This window comes from Euprymna scolopes, chromosome 10, assembly GCF_053919585.1.
Source record: "Euprymna scolopes isolate OS-2025 chromosome 10, ASM5391958v1, whole genome shotgun sequence".
In the NCBI taxonomy this organism is placed as follows: Eukaryota; Metazoa; Mollusca; class Cephalopoda; order Sepiida; family Sepiolidae; genus Euprymna; species Euprymna scolopes.
In genome coordinates this window covers 43,362,586-43,378,885 of record NC_136491.1, presented here as the reverse complement: position 1 = coordinate 43,378,885, position 16,300 = coordinate 43,362,586, and the positions used below count along the sequence as shown (strand labels likewise).

General features: G+C 35.1%; 1 protein-coding gene across 1 annotated transcript in view; it reads left to right on the top strand.

Annotated features, from left to right (window-relative positions):
- The first annotated feature begins 3,452 nt into the window (after positions 1 to 3,452).
- The window catches only part of LOC145285951 (putative pyridoxal-dependent decarboxylase domain-containing protein 2), a 153,580-nt gene continuing 140,732 nt past the window's right edge, over positions 3,453 to 16,300 (top strand). Inside the window, exon 1 of the mRNA XM_080134471.1 lies at positions 3,453 to 3,700. Coding sequence (XP_079990597.1) covers positions 3,539 to 3,700 — 162 coding nt within the window. The 5' untranslated portion in view covers positions 3,453 to 3,538. The remainder of the gene's footprint in view (positions 3,701 to 16,300) is intronic.

Here is a 16,300-nt window from a genome sequence, read left to right as displayed (position 1 = left end):
TGACTCGTATGACATTAAGGGAGTAATGCACTCTGGGACAATTTTCAGCTCAATGAGTACTCATAGTTGTTGAAAACATTCATATTTAGCGCCTAACTCCTTTTAGATTTGATCTTCTCACCTAAGCACCCAAACTGCTTGACAAAGGTATTCTTAGTCCCACCCTTCACTAATCCTCTGTGGAATTTCCTTTTAGAAGACCGAGAAATTTCATTGAACCAAGGAAGCTTTTTGAGCACTTCTCAGCTCCCTCTGTAGAATTACAATTCAACCCTGGGCCTATGACAGTCCTCAATCAAGAACAAGGGTGGGAATGGCACTTTCGACCACAGGGTTTCTCGCAGATTACTCTGTCATAGTTAAATTCAAGGAATCCAGTTTCTTGGGTGTCAGTGACATATCAAGTTAGGCATCTCCAAGCCATTACGGTTACCATGAATAAGCAGCTTTGTGATATTGTGTTCCATAGACAGGCAGTTTGAGGAAAGAAACTTTGCTCATGGAATTTACGTTTAGTTTCAGGCATAGCTAGATAATAAGGAAAATTGTTAGTAGTTGTAGCTAGGAGAGTATCTGCTGTGAATATTCTATAGGGGAGGAGTGACCATAAATAGAAATTCAGTTGAGCATCTGCCACAAAAATAATGATGAAGCAGAGATAGACTAGAAAGAGGAAGTAGGAGGAGAAGAGAGCTTTGCCCACTAGATTACAAAACCGGTTTTGAACCCTTATCAAGACAGGAAAGGATACTCTTAATAGCTCCTCCACAGCTGTGGCAACAGTACTCCATCTTAGGATGGAGGATTGCATCAGAGGTGAAATACCTTCTGGAGCGGTAGAATGATCCAACAATTTTAACAATGGTTGGCAACGGATCTGATGTAAGTTTTCCATTTTAGGTTAGAAGTGAAGGTCAGACTTAGAAGCTTGTCAAGGCAGGGTGCTTCCTCAAGATGAGAGCTGTTCATTTTAATTGGGGCCGGATGGGGATCAGAGTTCTGGGAGTGAAAGGATAGAAGTTTGGTTTTGGATGCATTAAAGGTGATCAACTATCTTTTTCCCCATTGTACCACATCCTCAAGGTTGGAAGAGAGAGAATCAGAAAGATCTTGGTTGTTGCTGGTCTTTGAAATATTGCCATAGATGGTAGTGCCATCTGCATAAATGTGAACGAATGATCATGATTTAGGTGAAGATGATGAAGAGAGTTGAGTCCAGGATAGATTCTGGAGGCATGCCAGTGTTAATATTATGAGATTTGGATTTCTGTCCATTAACGAATACTTTGATAAATCTATCACAGAGAAAGGATTTGATGGTTGGGGGTGCATTTCCAGATATTCCGTAGTTGGAAATTTTGTGAAGTAGACCTTTATGCCAAACCCTATAAGATGGTTTTGATATATCAAGAACTATCGCTCTAGATACGAAGCCACCATAAAGAGATTCACTGACCCTGTGTGATATTACAGTCAGCATATTAGCTGTAGATTTCACAGGGCAAAAACTAATCAGGTCGTCACTGAGTAGGTTTTTACTGCTAAGGTGGTTGACAACTTCTCTATTTATCATGAATTTGTGCAACTTACTCATGATGCACAGAGGAGACTGGTCTATACTGAGATGTAGAGGATCGATCTGCAGTACTTTTTAAATATTGGGCAAACTGTCAAAGTTTTCCAATATGTTTGGAAGAAATTCTTGAGGCAACATTTAAACAACTAATAGCTGCTAGTTCAGGTTGCAATTTTTTGAGCACTATGATGTGAATGTTGTCAGAGCCAGTTGCTTTGCCGGAATCAAGGTTCTTTGTAAGTTTGTATGCCACTCAGAGTATTTTTAGTCGTGAGCAGAAATCCAGGGGATGGTCGGCCCTTGTTGAGTTTGATGCCAAATTCTTATCAAAGAGTTGGTTTTGTTGGATGCTGCCAAGATCACATCAAGTCCATTGATAATGGTTGGGATAGCAGACACGGATCTGTACAGAACCATGTTTGTTATAACAAAAACAACAAAAAAAAATTACAAACCATTCTTATACAAAACATGTACAGCATGTATAGATATATATTTGAAGATGTTTAGCATAAAAACTTTTACAAAAATGACTGGCTTCAGCATTAAATGAGCCAAAAAGGGTTGATATAATAAATCATACTAAGAAAATTTAATCCAAGATCAAGAAGATGACTACTAAAGAAGATGGTTTGGACTGGCTGTGAGAAATTCTGCAGAAATAAGCAGGCTCTTTATTGGACAGTTTGTTCACCCACGGATTTGTTTGGACCAATCAGATTGCATGTTATTACTAACTGCTGAAGATGTTCTTGGTGCCAAAATTATCCTTTCAGATCGCCAGAATTCAACAAGATGCAGGCTTGAATGGACATAGAATTCTCACTTGCAGCTCGAAGTCTCGAAATTAATTTGTCACTATGAGATCTTTTAATGCTCAAATGTGGGGCGAAATGTTATTATGATTTGCAAACACCAATGCACTTATGTTGGGCGAATTATTATATTTTGCACGCTGTTGTGCTCTGTGAATTAATTGACTTTCTTCGTTGCTATATAATGTCTGTCAAAGACGAAATTAAGGTCCACTGTTTGACCTGTCATTTATCTGCCATTGGACTGAATCTACAGAGGACTCCACGAGGCTACCAGACTTGCAATATCCATCTCTACTCTTCAACCTGCACAATTCTTCATCAGCAAAGTTTTCTACTCAGCTTTTATCGAAGACGAACTATTATCGCTTCGGGGACGTTACCAACCCAAAGTGGCAGATAGCTGAAGATGACACTTCTTTTGCAATATGGATCTTTTTGCTTTAATAAAATTTACGTTGAAGTTTAAAAGTTGTAATTCTGTTTGGTTTTCTTCAATTCAAAAACCTAGGTGAGGATTTTCTCACATGGCATGTTGCTCCTAACAATTGAAAAACTGGACCAATAAAATCAATCATAAAAAAGGTGCAAAATAAAAGTGTAAAATAAAAATAAAATGGTTGGTTTTTGTTCTCAAGCATGTGGCGAAGCTCTCTGGATTACGCGCATAAGTCAAGGGTTGATATGTCATAGAACAAAATAACCAAACAAAACACTATGACTAAATAGCTGAAAAAATATTTTTTTTAACTTAAAGTATAATTTTTCAAAATGACTGGATTAAATATCCAATAAGGGTTGATATGCCGTGCCGTAAAGCAATCCGTTTTACGGGTGTTAAAATGACGTAAAATATCGTCTTCTTTTCTGGTAACGTTTCATAAACCTTTTCTTTTAAATTAAATCATATAAGCTTCCTTGGAATATTTGGGTTTTTTTTTCTTCTTTCTTAATGAGCTCCTTTTTCTTCTGGCTATAATGTGGTATCTAGTTGAAAATAAAACTACTAGTAATAATAATAATAATGAAAGAGAGAAAGAGAGAAAGTGAGTTTTTGTTGGCATTTTTTTTTTTTTTTTTACGACAGTTTCACTCTCGCAACAAACTGCCAGCGTGTAAAAAGGAGAAGAAAACCGGCAGTCTCAAAATGGCCGCTCTTCCTCCAGAACTCGATACTCGGACCTTTTCAAATGGCGATAAATCCGTTAATGAGTTAACCTTAGAGAACGAGGATTCAGTTTCGGACCCATCACACATTACTGGTCCTTCTACGAACAATGGAAGTGGAAATCAACATTATATTGCCAAGGTATGACAAGGCATTTTTTGTCGGTCGGCTCTTCATGGAAATTCCTATCCTATGTTTATGTCGTAATCAGAAACTGGTGATCGTTTCAATTATCAGTGTTTATGTTTTTTCAATATTTTGATTTTTAAATTAAATATGTCATTTTTATAATTTTATATGGCTATACAACGATGACATGTCTACTTTATTTGTTTAAAATGTCTAATAAACACTTAATTTGTTTAAAACAAAGCAAAAAAGCGTATTGATTTTGTAGTTGCATTTTTTTTTTGACACCCCTCCAAAATACTGTAGATATCTATTATTATATTTTATTTTGTCAAATTAAAAAGATCGATATATTAGTTTTATTTTCATTATTATTTCAAATACTTATATATAACATAGTTTCATTCTGGATCTAAATTCAATAATATATATTTTTTATTTACAATAAATTGTAACAACACCAAATGAACCACAAAAACAAATAATTCCTTAATAGTACGATTAATATATTAACTTTTTAATATAAATTAAAATTAAAGATAAATAATTAAAAATAGCGGAATAAATTTAAAAAGGGGCATTTTTTTTTCTGTTGAAAAGTTTTTTTTTCTTTTTAGAAAACTTATTTAAATTTTTATTAAAATTGATTTCTTCATCGATATCGGAATTTGAATATATATTTTTTTTATTGATCAGTGAGTCCAGTCGTCAGTCGAATATTGAATTGAATTTTATTAGATTGTTTTTGAAAAAAAAAATAATTAAAATTGGATGAAGTTTAGCTGTCAACGAACAAATAAAAACGATATTATTATTATTATTATTATTATTATTATGTCAAGTCAACAGTAGTAAGTACACTGGAATTTTTTTTTTTTTTTTAATAAAATAGTTTATAGTTTATTGTTGTCATTCACTTTACTGTATAAATTTAACGTAAAATGGTCACTTAGTTCTTGACTGCAGAGGATTTTATTTTATTTATTCATTTATATTTTTTTACTAAGGGTTAACCGCTTATCAAGGCCCAAAGCCACTCGAGAATGTGTCGGGTAGACTGTGATGATCGATAATGGCGAAACTTTGGTATGGTTTAATTATTTAAAAGAGGATGAGTATGACTCAACAATAACTTATTTACATTAGATTTGAAAACTACCAGACCATGTTATAGTCAGTTGAGAAGCAGCTCTGTGTGGTATTGTGTTCCACAGACGGACAGTTCTAGGAAAGAAACTTTGCTCATAGAATGTTCGTTTACAGGTAGAGAATGACGGAAATTATGGTCAATTTTTAAACCGAATATCGCATTTACATTTTCCGCAAATAAGTAGTTTTCCGGATATTAATCAGTGTAATTCCTTATGTTAAAAGTGGTGGCCATTATTGTACGCGCAAGCAGGCCCATATTTTTGGCATATTTGAAAGAAAATGTTAAAGTGAAAACCAAGTAAAAGTTTACCGAAATTATTGACCGTTGTTGTAGTGAGACGAGTATTTGTTACGAATGTTTTGCGAAGGACAGAAACGGGTAATCACTTTTATTGTATTTCCAAAATGATCACAAATGTGTGGTCAAGACCTGAGTACAATAATGCTTTCTGGTTCGGAAGTGGGTGATCATTTTGTGTTATATTTTACAGAGTGCAAGTGAATTTCAAGTCTTAGAACATTTTATTTGATTTACTTTTCTCCCCCCCCCATTGACAGCGTGAGGACAAAGGGTAAACATAAACAAAAAATAATCAATTAGAAAATTATATTTTATCGGTTAAAAAAGAAAGCTTAATTTTATATTTTAAAGGTAAAGTTTGACAGTTTAATAAAATCAATTATTAAAACGCGCGCGTGCGCGCGCGCGCGCACACACACACACACACACGTGTAAAATAAAAGTTAAAAAAAAAAAATGATTTTAAAATGTGATTCAGTTTTTCGATTTTATTTCGCAAATGAATACACCTTAAAAGTTGGTTACTTATGCAGAATATGGACCGTTCTATTTTTTTTTTTTTTTTTTTTGGTAGGGTTTTAAAGTTAAATTCAATTTATTTTTTTTTTTTTACCGTATCTTTTGTTTATTAAATTGTTAGGTGAAAGTATAGAAATAGATTACAAAAAAAAATCTCCATGTTAAGAATGCGTTTTGAAATAACGTTATTTCAGTACGATCCATAAACTGCATAAGTACCAGAAATTTGAATTTACACATTTTTTAACATTTAGAAAAAAAAAACAAGAAAATAATGTTTTGGTTTGTTATTTATTTTTTTTTTTTTTTCTAGAATCGCTTAAAAATTGATCATGTAAAGCTACATATTCTATTTTAATATTTTTAAAAATTCTATTTGTGTTAAAAGGTTTATTTAAAAAAAATATATGTCAATATTATCGCTGACACAACGGCATAACAGGACACAATCTTAAAATTTAAGGCGTCAAGTATTTCACTATTTATTTTTGTTATTCAAAAGGGACCCACCCATGTGACACGGTGTGTCAGGCTGACGTGTGATAGAACCACACCTTTTTTTTCTACGTACGACTACCTCCTCCCTTTTTAAGTAATTACTTTATCTCAATATATTTTATTTGTTTACTTAAATCAAAGTCCTGTTGAGTACCTTTGTATTTTAAATGTGTTAGAATATTAGTTCCTTTTAGATCCATACAATCTAATTTTTTATTATTACTAATAATTTATTAGCCTACGATATTTTTTTTTACCCGTGTTAGAAGTGAAAAGATTAGTGGAAACAACATAATTCAAAATATATTTATATTTATAACATTTTTGATTTTAAATAATTCAAAATCATTTTAGTTTTCTCTTAGTTTTACATAAATAAATATACGATAGATCAATGTGTATTTATCAAAGTTACATGGAGCCGAAAAGATTTATGGGATCATATTTTAAGTTTTATGTGGATTAAAAATGAGCAGAGATCACTTTAGGCATATTTTGTCGTAATAGTCTCGAGTTAACTTTAATTATATTATTATTATTATTATTATTATTATTATTATTATTATTATTATTTCATGCATCCACATTAAAAAATTTTTTTTTTACAAAAGAGTCATTACTTATCAAGGCCCAAAAGTCACTTGAGGATAAAGGTTAATGAGTGTACGGTGGTCGCCAAGACAACAGCGTAGTCCGTAGTGATCATTAGTGATGAAAATTGAGTAGAATTAGATTATTTAAGGGGGCGGCTCAACAAGAACTTGTTTACATTGAAGGCAAGCGTATTGTAGTTACCTAGAAAACTGGCCAGCAGAACAGAAGTTTACAGGCGGGTAGTTCTAGGAAAAAAAGTTTTGTTCATGAAATTTGCGTTTTGATTTAGGCACAGATAGAGAGTAATGGAAACTGCTGATAGTGGTTGTAGCTAGACGTGTGCTTGTTGTGACGGTTTGGCAGATTAGATTAGATTCAAGCTCACACGACGAGCACTTGTCATGAAAATAACGATAGAGCAGAGACAGACTTGCAGTGTCTCTTTTGTGGAGAAAGCAGTTGCGAAGAAGAGAAAAGCAGGGTTGCGTTGCGGAGTCAGAGGTTTTAGCTGGAGTTGGAGTCAAAATTGATTATCCAATAAATTTTTTTTTTTTTTTACCAGTTACACAATTTAGCAGTTTCTGCATGGTTTTGCTTTTATTTTTGGAGATATATAATATTTTAACTGTACTACAATGCTTCTACTTCATCAAGATATTTCGGTCCATCGGATCACTGCAAATCCTGTCTGGACAGCTGCTTTCGTTTTGGTTGTGACGTCTCACAGGATCAATCAAAATTTTGTCTTTGAGTGAGATCACCATGGATTACATCAGATAACAATCGGATTGCAATCCGAAAGTTATCCAGTTCCTCAATCAAATAGAATCTGGCAGTTGGATTAGTCCGGGATCAATCCAGAATTACAATCTTATCCCCCCCCAAAAAAAAACAGGCCTAAATCGATAAGGAGCAACCCATGTTACTATAGCCCTTTATAGCTGTTTCTCTTTTTTTTTTCTTTTTTTTTTTTTTCATCATCGTAGGATCCCTTATCAAGGCCTGGAGGCCACTCGAGGATAAGGGTTAATGAGTATACAGAAGTCATGGAACAATATCGTGGAAATTTGGTAAATTGGATTACTTAAGGCTCATCAAGAATTTGTTCATGTTAAAGTTGACTAAATTGTAGTCAGCTGGAAAGCAGTCAAATGGAAGAGAGTTCCACAGGTGTACAGTTCTAAGAAAGAAGCTTTGGTCATGAAATCTACATTTAGGTTTAGGCACGGATAAAAGTGAGGGAAATTATTGATAGTGGTTTCAGCTAGACAAGTATTTTTTTGTGAAAATTTGGCGAGTGGGGGGGGGGGGGCTATAGATTAGAGCTCAGATGAGCACCTGCCATGAAAATAATGATAAAGCAGAGACAGACTCGCAACGTTTCTTCTATGGGAAAAAGGTTGCAGGGAAGAAAAAAGGGCGTCCCCTACTAGGCTACGAAGTCAATTTTCCTACTAGGCTACAAAGTCTATTCTGAACTTTGTCAAGGCAGGATAAGATCTTTCTAGCAGCTCCTGCCCAAAATGTGGCAACAGTACTCCATCCTTGGACATACCTGGCTTTTATATAGTTAGAGAATTGCATTAGCAGTGAGATGTCTACTGAAGTGGTAGAACGATCACACCATTTTTCCAGCAACCTTTGCAACAGATTTGATATATGTGTTCTATTGCAGATCAGGAGTAAAGGTCAAGCTTGTCAAAGCATGGAGCCTCCCCTAGACGAGAACCATTCCTTTTAATTGATGCCAGATGAGGATCAGAGCGTTGATGATGTAAAGATAGAAGCTTGGTTTTAGATGCATTAAAAGAAACTAGCCACCTCTTTCCCCAATGCACCACATGCTCAAGAGCAGAGGAGAGAGAATCAAAGAGAACTTGGTCATTTATGGCCTTTGATGTGTTGCCATAGATGGTAGCGTCATCAGGATAAATGTCTATGAATGATCTAAGGATGTAATTTGGAAGATCATTGATGCAGATCAGGAAGAGAGTTGGGCCCAGGATGAACCCCTGAGGGACTCCAGCATTAATACTGTGTGTTTCTGATTTCTGCCCATTAACCACTACTCTTATGAACCTATCAGAGAGAAATGATTTAATAATTAAAAAAACATTTCCAGCTATACTGTAGCTGGAGATCTTGTGAAGTAAACCTTTATGCCATACTCTATCAAAGGCCTTTGATATGTCAAGAGCAATTGCCTTAGAGAGGTAGCCTCCATCGAAAGATTCGCTAATCCTATGAGATATAACTGTAAGTACATCTGCTGTAAATCTAGCCGAACAGAATCCATATTACACGTCACTGAGGTACTTGACGACTTCTCTATTTAACAAAAATTCCAGCAACTTACTCATAATACACAGGAGGCTGATTGATCTATACTTGGAGGGAGATGACCAATCACCTGAATTCTTAAATACAGGAGATACTGATTAGGTTTTTTTGAGTGTTGGAAAGCAATTTTCTAGACAAAAAAAAAAAAAAAAAAAATCTATTGCAAGGATGAAATATAGGTAAAATACTTTCACTTGTTTTCTTTTCCTTATAAGAGAAATGGTTTCCATAATGTTTTATTGTTAAAGTGTTCTTTATTCAATAAGTCTGAAGAAAGGCTGTTCTTGTGAAAATTTTCAAATGACATAATGTTTGGATTTGTCCGAATAGTTTTGAAACAATTGTAACTAACAATGAAATACACTATTTGTTGCTATTAACCCATTCTTTGAAGTCTTGGTTGTCATTAAAACAACTAGACTTAATTTGGTCTAATATAATGTTTATTTCAGTCAGTCGTTAAATGCAAATATATCTAGAATATTCCCCCCACCCCCCAAAGAAAAAGAAAGAAAAAAATGGTAACTATAACTGACGGTATCACGTCAAATCCACAATATAAATTCATTCGTAAATATGAGAGGGGAATTTTGAATTAGAGCTACGGTCTAATAAATATTAATAAGTCCTTTGAATCTTTTTTTTTTTTTAATGGAGAGTAGACAATGCATTGTGGATTATCGGCAGTTCTCGTTACTTTTGCTTTTCCTTATTTGTCCCTCAGTGCTCATTTTTTCAATGAGTGATTTTTCTGACAAAGGAAAAGCTGTTTACTCGGTTGGCAATATTTTGTGTGAACAGTTGCCAGAGATATTGGAAACTCTGTTCCTTTATCTATCCTTGTGGCCATGTCACTAATAAGGGTGCTGGAGGTAAATGTTTCAACTGGGTTGACGTTATCTGCTTAATAGTCAGGGACCCGAACCTTGGTTTCACCCCTAAGGAGGCTGTCCTATCAGCAGGTGCAAAGTACTGGGGTTTCTGTATTGCCATTTGGTGAATGGATTCTGGACCATGCAGTAGCTTCTGGTGGGGCCTCTCAATGCCATATTAGTGGGTAATTGTTATGGCTTTACCTTATGTGCTACAAAATAAAAAATAAAATAATTTTTAATTTCTTTTTCTCTTATCTTCCCTCTCTGCCCTGCTCTAAGCAAGTCTGTCGACCTATTCCACAAACCCCAAATTTCAATCATGAAAGGTTTCCAGAAAAAATACTCGATTAAACCCAGATCTCCAACTTCCAATGCAGACCCCCACTACCATGTCTCCTTCTCCAACATCAGAGGTCTACGTTCCAACCTTCCAGAGGGCCAAACTGTATTACAGGAAACTAAACCAGACCTATTATTCCTAAGCGAAACAGGCATTGGACCGCCTCCTTCCTAGATGAGTTCGTAATTAAAGGATACTCTAAATTAACCTCTAAATCCAACCCTCAAGATCACCATGGGCATGGAGTATGTGCCTACATTAAAGACAACTTTCCATGTGGTAGTGACATCTCCAGAGAAGATCCTAATTTATCTTACATGTGCTTCCGGGTTGCACTTGCTCACACTACTGCATTTATATTTGCACTTTATCGCCCCCACAATAGTGGAATTACTATCTTTAATAGCATATCTGAGAAAATTGACCATGTCCTGTCTGCGTACCCCTCAGCTAACATCCATGTCTGTGGGAACTTCAATGTTCACAACGTGGAATGGTTAACCTACTCAAACAAGACCAATGACAAGGGGAGGTTCTGCCACAATTTCTCCATTGCTTATGACCTCACTCAGATTATCCAAGAACCCACCCGTGTTCCCAACACTGACGGTCAGTATACAAGTCTCCTAGACCTCTTCTCACAACTTGCCCTGAACTATGCTCATCTCCCGTTCAGTCTCCACTGGGATTTTCCAATCACTCTGTTGTATCAGTTAAGATAAAAACAAAATGTAACAGGTTTTCAGACATACCTCTCCATCGTACAGTATATCGATACTCTATGGCTGACTGGGATAGCTTCCGTACATTTATATCAGACCTACCTCTACGTGTCATGTTTAAAAAGGATGTGTCCTCTATAATAACACGTCTGACGGAACTGTAGGTATAGACAGTTTCATATCCTCGAAAAAGTTCCAGCAAAAACCTAACAGCCAGTCGTCGTTCTCCCCAGAATGTGCTGCTGCCATTGCACACGGAAATCACTTTTTCCATTGCTTCCAACATAATAGATGTATTGAGACTAAAGCCGCTTTCAGGACCACCAGCAACCACTGTAAAAAAGTAATAAAGAACGCAAGAGAGTTGTATGCTCAGCTCGTCAAGTCCAAGGTAGCTGAGCAGCGGCTTGGTTCCCATCAGTTCTGGCAAATAGCAAACAATCCTCAACAGAAGTGTGTGCTATATCCCAACTATCATCAATGGACCTGAGGTAATCTCGTCAGCATCAGACAAAACTAATCTCTTTGCCAAGAACTTAGCAGCTAATTCTACCCTTTACGACCAAGGCTGCCAACCCCCAGTATTTCCTTGCATATCAGAAAACGTGCTATGTGACATACAAATATCTGTATGTGATGTTGCCAAGCTAATCAAAAATCTTGATTCCAGTAAAGCAACTGGCCCTAACGGCATTCCAATTATAGTGCTCAAAAGACTTCAACCAGAACTAGTGCCCATACTTACAAAGTTATTTAAGCGTTGTCTTAAGAAGAAATGCTTCTCAACACCTTAGAAAATCGCATCAGTATGCCCTGTATTTAAGAACTCAGGTGATCGCTCATCTCCCTCTCAGTATAGACCGATAAGTCTTCTATGCATCATGAGTAAGATGCTGGAATCTGTGCTAAATAAAAAAGTAGTCAACCATCTCAGCAAAAATAACCTTCTTAGTGACATGCAATATGGTTTCCGTTCTGCTAGATCTACAGCAGACGTGCTTACAGTTGTATCTCATAGGATTAGTGAATCTCTCAATGGAGGCTTCCTCTCTAGGGCAATTGCACTTGACATATCAAAGGCCTTTGATAAGGTATGGCATAAAGGCCTACTTCACAAGATCTCCAGTCGTGGTATAGCTGGAAATGTTTTCTTAATTATTAAATCATTTCTCTCTGATAGATTCTTAAGAGTAGTAGTTGATGGGCAAAAATCAGAAGCTCTCAGTATTAATGCTGGAGTCCCTCAGGGGTCCATCCTGGGTCCAACTCTCTTCTTGATCTACATCAATGATTTTCCAAACCACATCCTTAGATCATTCGTAGATATTTATCCTGACGACACTACCATCTATGGTAGCACTTTAAAGACTGTAAATGACCAAGTTCTCTCTTACTCTCTCTCCTCTGATCTTCAGCACGTGGTACAATGGGGGAAAAAGTGGCTGGTTACTTTTAATGCATCTAAAACCAAGCTTCTATTTTTACATCATTAACGCTCTTGTTGTCCAGCTGCCATCAATTAAAATGAATGGCGCTCGTCTTGGGAAGGCTTCATGTTTTAACAAGCTGCTGGGCTTGATCTTTACTCCAGATCTGAAATGGAACATGTATATCAAATCCAAAGTCGCTGGAAAAATGGTGGGATCCTTCTACCGCTCCAGTAGATATCTCACTTCTGATGCAGTTCTCTACCTATATAAAAGCCAGGTTCGACCAACGATGGAGTACTGTTACCACATCTGCGCAGGAGCTGCTAGAAGCAGCTTATCCTGTCTTGACAGAGTTCAAAATAGACTTCGTAGCTTAGGTGGGGATGCTCTTTTCTCTTCCCTGCAACCTCTTTCCCATAGAAGAGACGTAACGAGCCTGTCTCGGCATTATCATTATTTTCATGGCAGGTGCTCATCTGAACTTCAATCTATTGTCTCCCTCGCCAGACTTTCACAAAGAACACTCGTCTAGCCAGAACCACTATCAACAATTTTCCACACTCTTTATCTATGCCTACACCTAAATGTAGATTCCATGAACAGCGCTTTCTTAGAACTGCTCGCCTGTGGAACTCTATTCCATTTGCCTGCTTTCCAGTTGACTACAATCAAACATGAACAAGTTCTTATTGAACCGTCCCCCTAAGTTTTTTTTTTTTTTCAGTTAAGTATTATTATCAATATTATGATATTTTTTTCAGTAAAGTATTATCATTAGTATTATAACATTTATAACACATTTTATTAATGCGCCTAGATTTTTTTTTGCAAATTACTTACACAGATTATTATAGTTCTAAATTTTATTATCTTTTAAAGGATATTATCAATACATATAAAATTAGCAAGAATAGTACTTTATGTATTAGATAAGATTATTTTGAGTTGACTGGATTTGAATTGATTTTAATCGGGAATTTCTATTTGACATGCATTATTTTTTATTTGCTTTCTTTTTCTTTCCTGCATATGTCTGGCCTTGCTTTCACATCCTGACCTATTTTCGCGACCTGTCACTTTATTTTATGAAGGTTTATTGACTTCGTCTTCTTAGTTCATCTTCCTCTCTCTCTCCCTCCCCCCTCTATTTCTTCATTATTGTTTTCTTTCTTTTTTCCTTATTCTTTTTCTATTTCTCCCTATTCAATAATATATTTCCTTCCCTTCCCTTTTATTTTATTTTATCTTATCTTTTCTTATACTTGCTGTTTTATTATGCATAAGCATTTTCTTTTCTTTTCATTTTTCTTATCAGTTCAGTTTCTCTTATTTTGCATTGCTTGAAAGCGGTTTTAATTTTAATTTAATTTTTAATTTTAATTAACAATTTTAAGTTATTTTGGAGTGGAATTTAAAGCTCATTTTCTATAATTATAAAAAATATTAAATATATCAATTTATATGTTTATTAATAAACAGATCCACCGGGCCTATATATATATATATATATATATATATATATATATATATATATATATATATATATATATATATAAATTATTTTTTACCGGACCCATTATATAAACAAAGAAAATTGCTCCAGGGAAATGCCTACTTCAGACCATTACATTGTGATGTGGATTATTCAAAATACAGTTTGGATCATTTTACAACACTGCTATCAAAGACATTCACTTTGGATATTACCATGCAATTTGGATGTGAATTTTTATATCCTTTTCATTACTTCTCTTACTCTGACATTAAAATACTTAAACAACTTTTAATCGTGATTTTCCGTCTCACTGACTTTAGCAAGTAAGGTGTGAATCATTATAACTATTTGCTAATATTTTCTCCCCTGAAGAGATGGTAAACATCGAAATCCTATAGGATAAGGAGTTCTAATATTTCAAATGTATTCTTTGTCTTACATAGAATAATAAAAATCTTTTGATTTGAAATTCAAACATTTCACGTCATAAATTTTTAAATTCATGGAATGACTAAAATTTGATATATACACACATACACTAACTGGGAGACTTGATGTTGCCCAGGATTGAATGATGATCGACGAATGTTTCATACGTCCATATTTTTATTGACATTGAAATTGGTGCTTCAGTTGTACTCAAAACAGAAACAATCATTTCAAACACGCCCCTGCCATATTAAAGAACCTATTGTTTATTTTATATGCCTGTCCTTACTGCCTGTATAATGATAATGGCTTGAATTTAAATTTAAAATGAATAAGTCAAGTATCCTGGTGCTATTGTGTTTTAAACACAAACGTTTTTTTCAAACGTGTCCCTGTCGTATCAAATAACCTACTGTTGATTTTATATGTCTGACCTTTCAGCTTGTGTGGTAATAAAATTTCTCAAATGCACTTGTGATGTTAGGCTGTGTAAGGTGTTAACTTTGGTTAAAAAACACTACCAGGCACATAAAGTACCTTTGTGCGAAATTTCATAAAAATCGGTCTGGCCGTTTTGGAGTCCATAGAGAACAAAAATTTACTTAGGCTTCAAGAAATTAATATTGACAGCAAATCAGTGTACGATCGTTTCTGAGATAATACAGAATTTTTTTCTTTGAATAAAGTCTTAGCATTGCGATTAGACATCAAATAGAAACCATAAATATATGATCAACATCAAAATCAGGATATGAAAATATTATACGGCAACAATAAATATTTTGTCTTATCATAAAAATAATTATCAGCTAAATATTCTTCAGGTCCATAAAATCGATGTCACTTTGTTTTTTTTTTAAAATGTATTTATTTAAAATTGCATTGTTTTAGTTGACGGAATGGCATGCACACTATACAATGCTTTAAGCAAACTACATTAACCTCTTATTACTACAAATTATAAGAGTACCAATGGGCTGATTGGAAATCTATCAGCGATCATATCAGAGTTGCCTCATGGAGTAAAACCTTTTCTCTCCCCGCTGAACAGTGCACAAATTGAGGCTATTGAAAGGATTGAAGCAGGCATAGAAGCACATGTCTCCACACGAAAATTCTGTAGTAAGCCCTACTCTTTCCAATGGTTTGCCTTAATGTATATGGCTGCTATTGCGCATAGGCTGCAAGTATTTGGCCGCTTCACCATAAGTAAGTTACAAATAGACAAAAATTCATAGCATCAAGAAACCATTGGAAGAGTGTGATAACAGTTAAGAGTAGTTATACCAAGATGATCAAAAAATGCATCAAATCATAGAAATTCGGAACTCGTGGTTTCTGGGAAATCGATGATAGTGTGATGAACAATGGACAATAAACAATTCCACCGGACAATTGTGAAATGGTTAACAATTGAAAACCTGGGTTTACCAAGTTCAAATCCAGTTCAATCTGCAGAGACACTTTTATCAAACCCACACTTGATTTTGTGTCTAACTTCTTGGAGATGAGGTAAATAAAATAAACAGTTCTTCCACTATCCAATTACCATGATGTTATTTATACAACAACGGATAAAGTTGAAATGTCTCAGCAGTTTACCTAAAGCTCTACTTTGGACTCCACACACATTGTCCTTTTCCAAATTTTCCACAATGGACACAAAAATCATACTTGAAGATCTGATCATCACTCCTTTCCATGTTGTGGATACCATAAAACATCTGGACACCTCTAAAGCATGTTGATCTGATATTATCTCTGCAATAGTAATAACAAAATGCTCTGCTGAGCTGGCCCCTGTCCTTCCCAAAATAAATGCCTTGCCAAATCTTGCTTCCTGATAGCTGGAAAATTGCCTTTGTGGTACTAGTGTTCAAGAATTCTGGTGAAAGAATTTACTCTCCAAACTAAAAT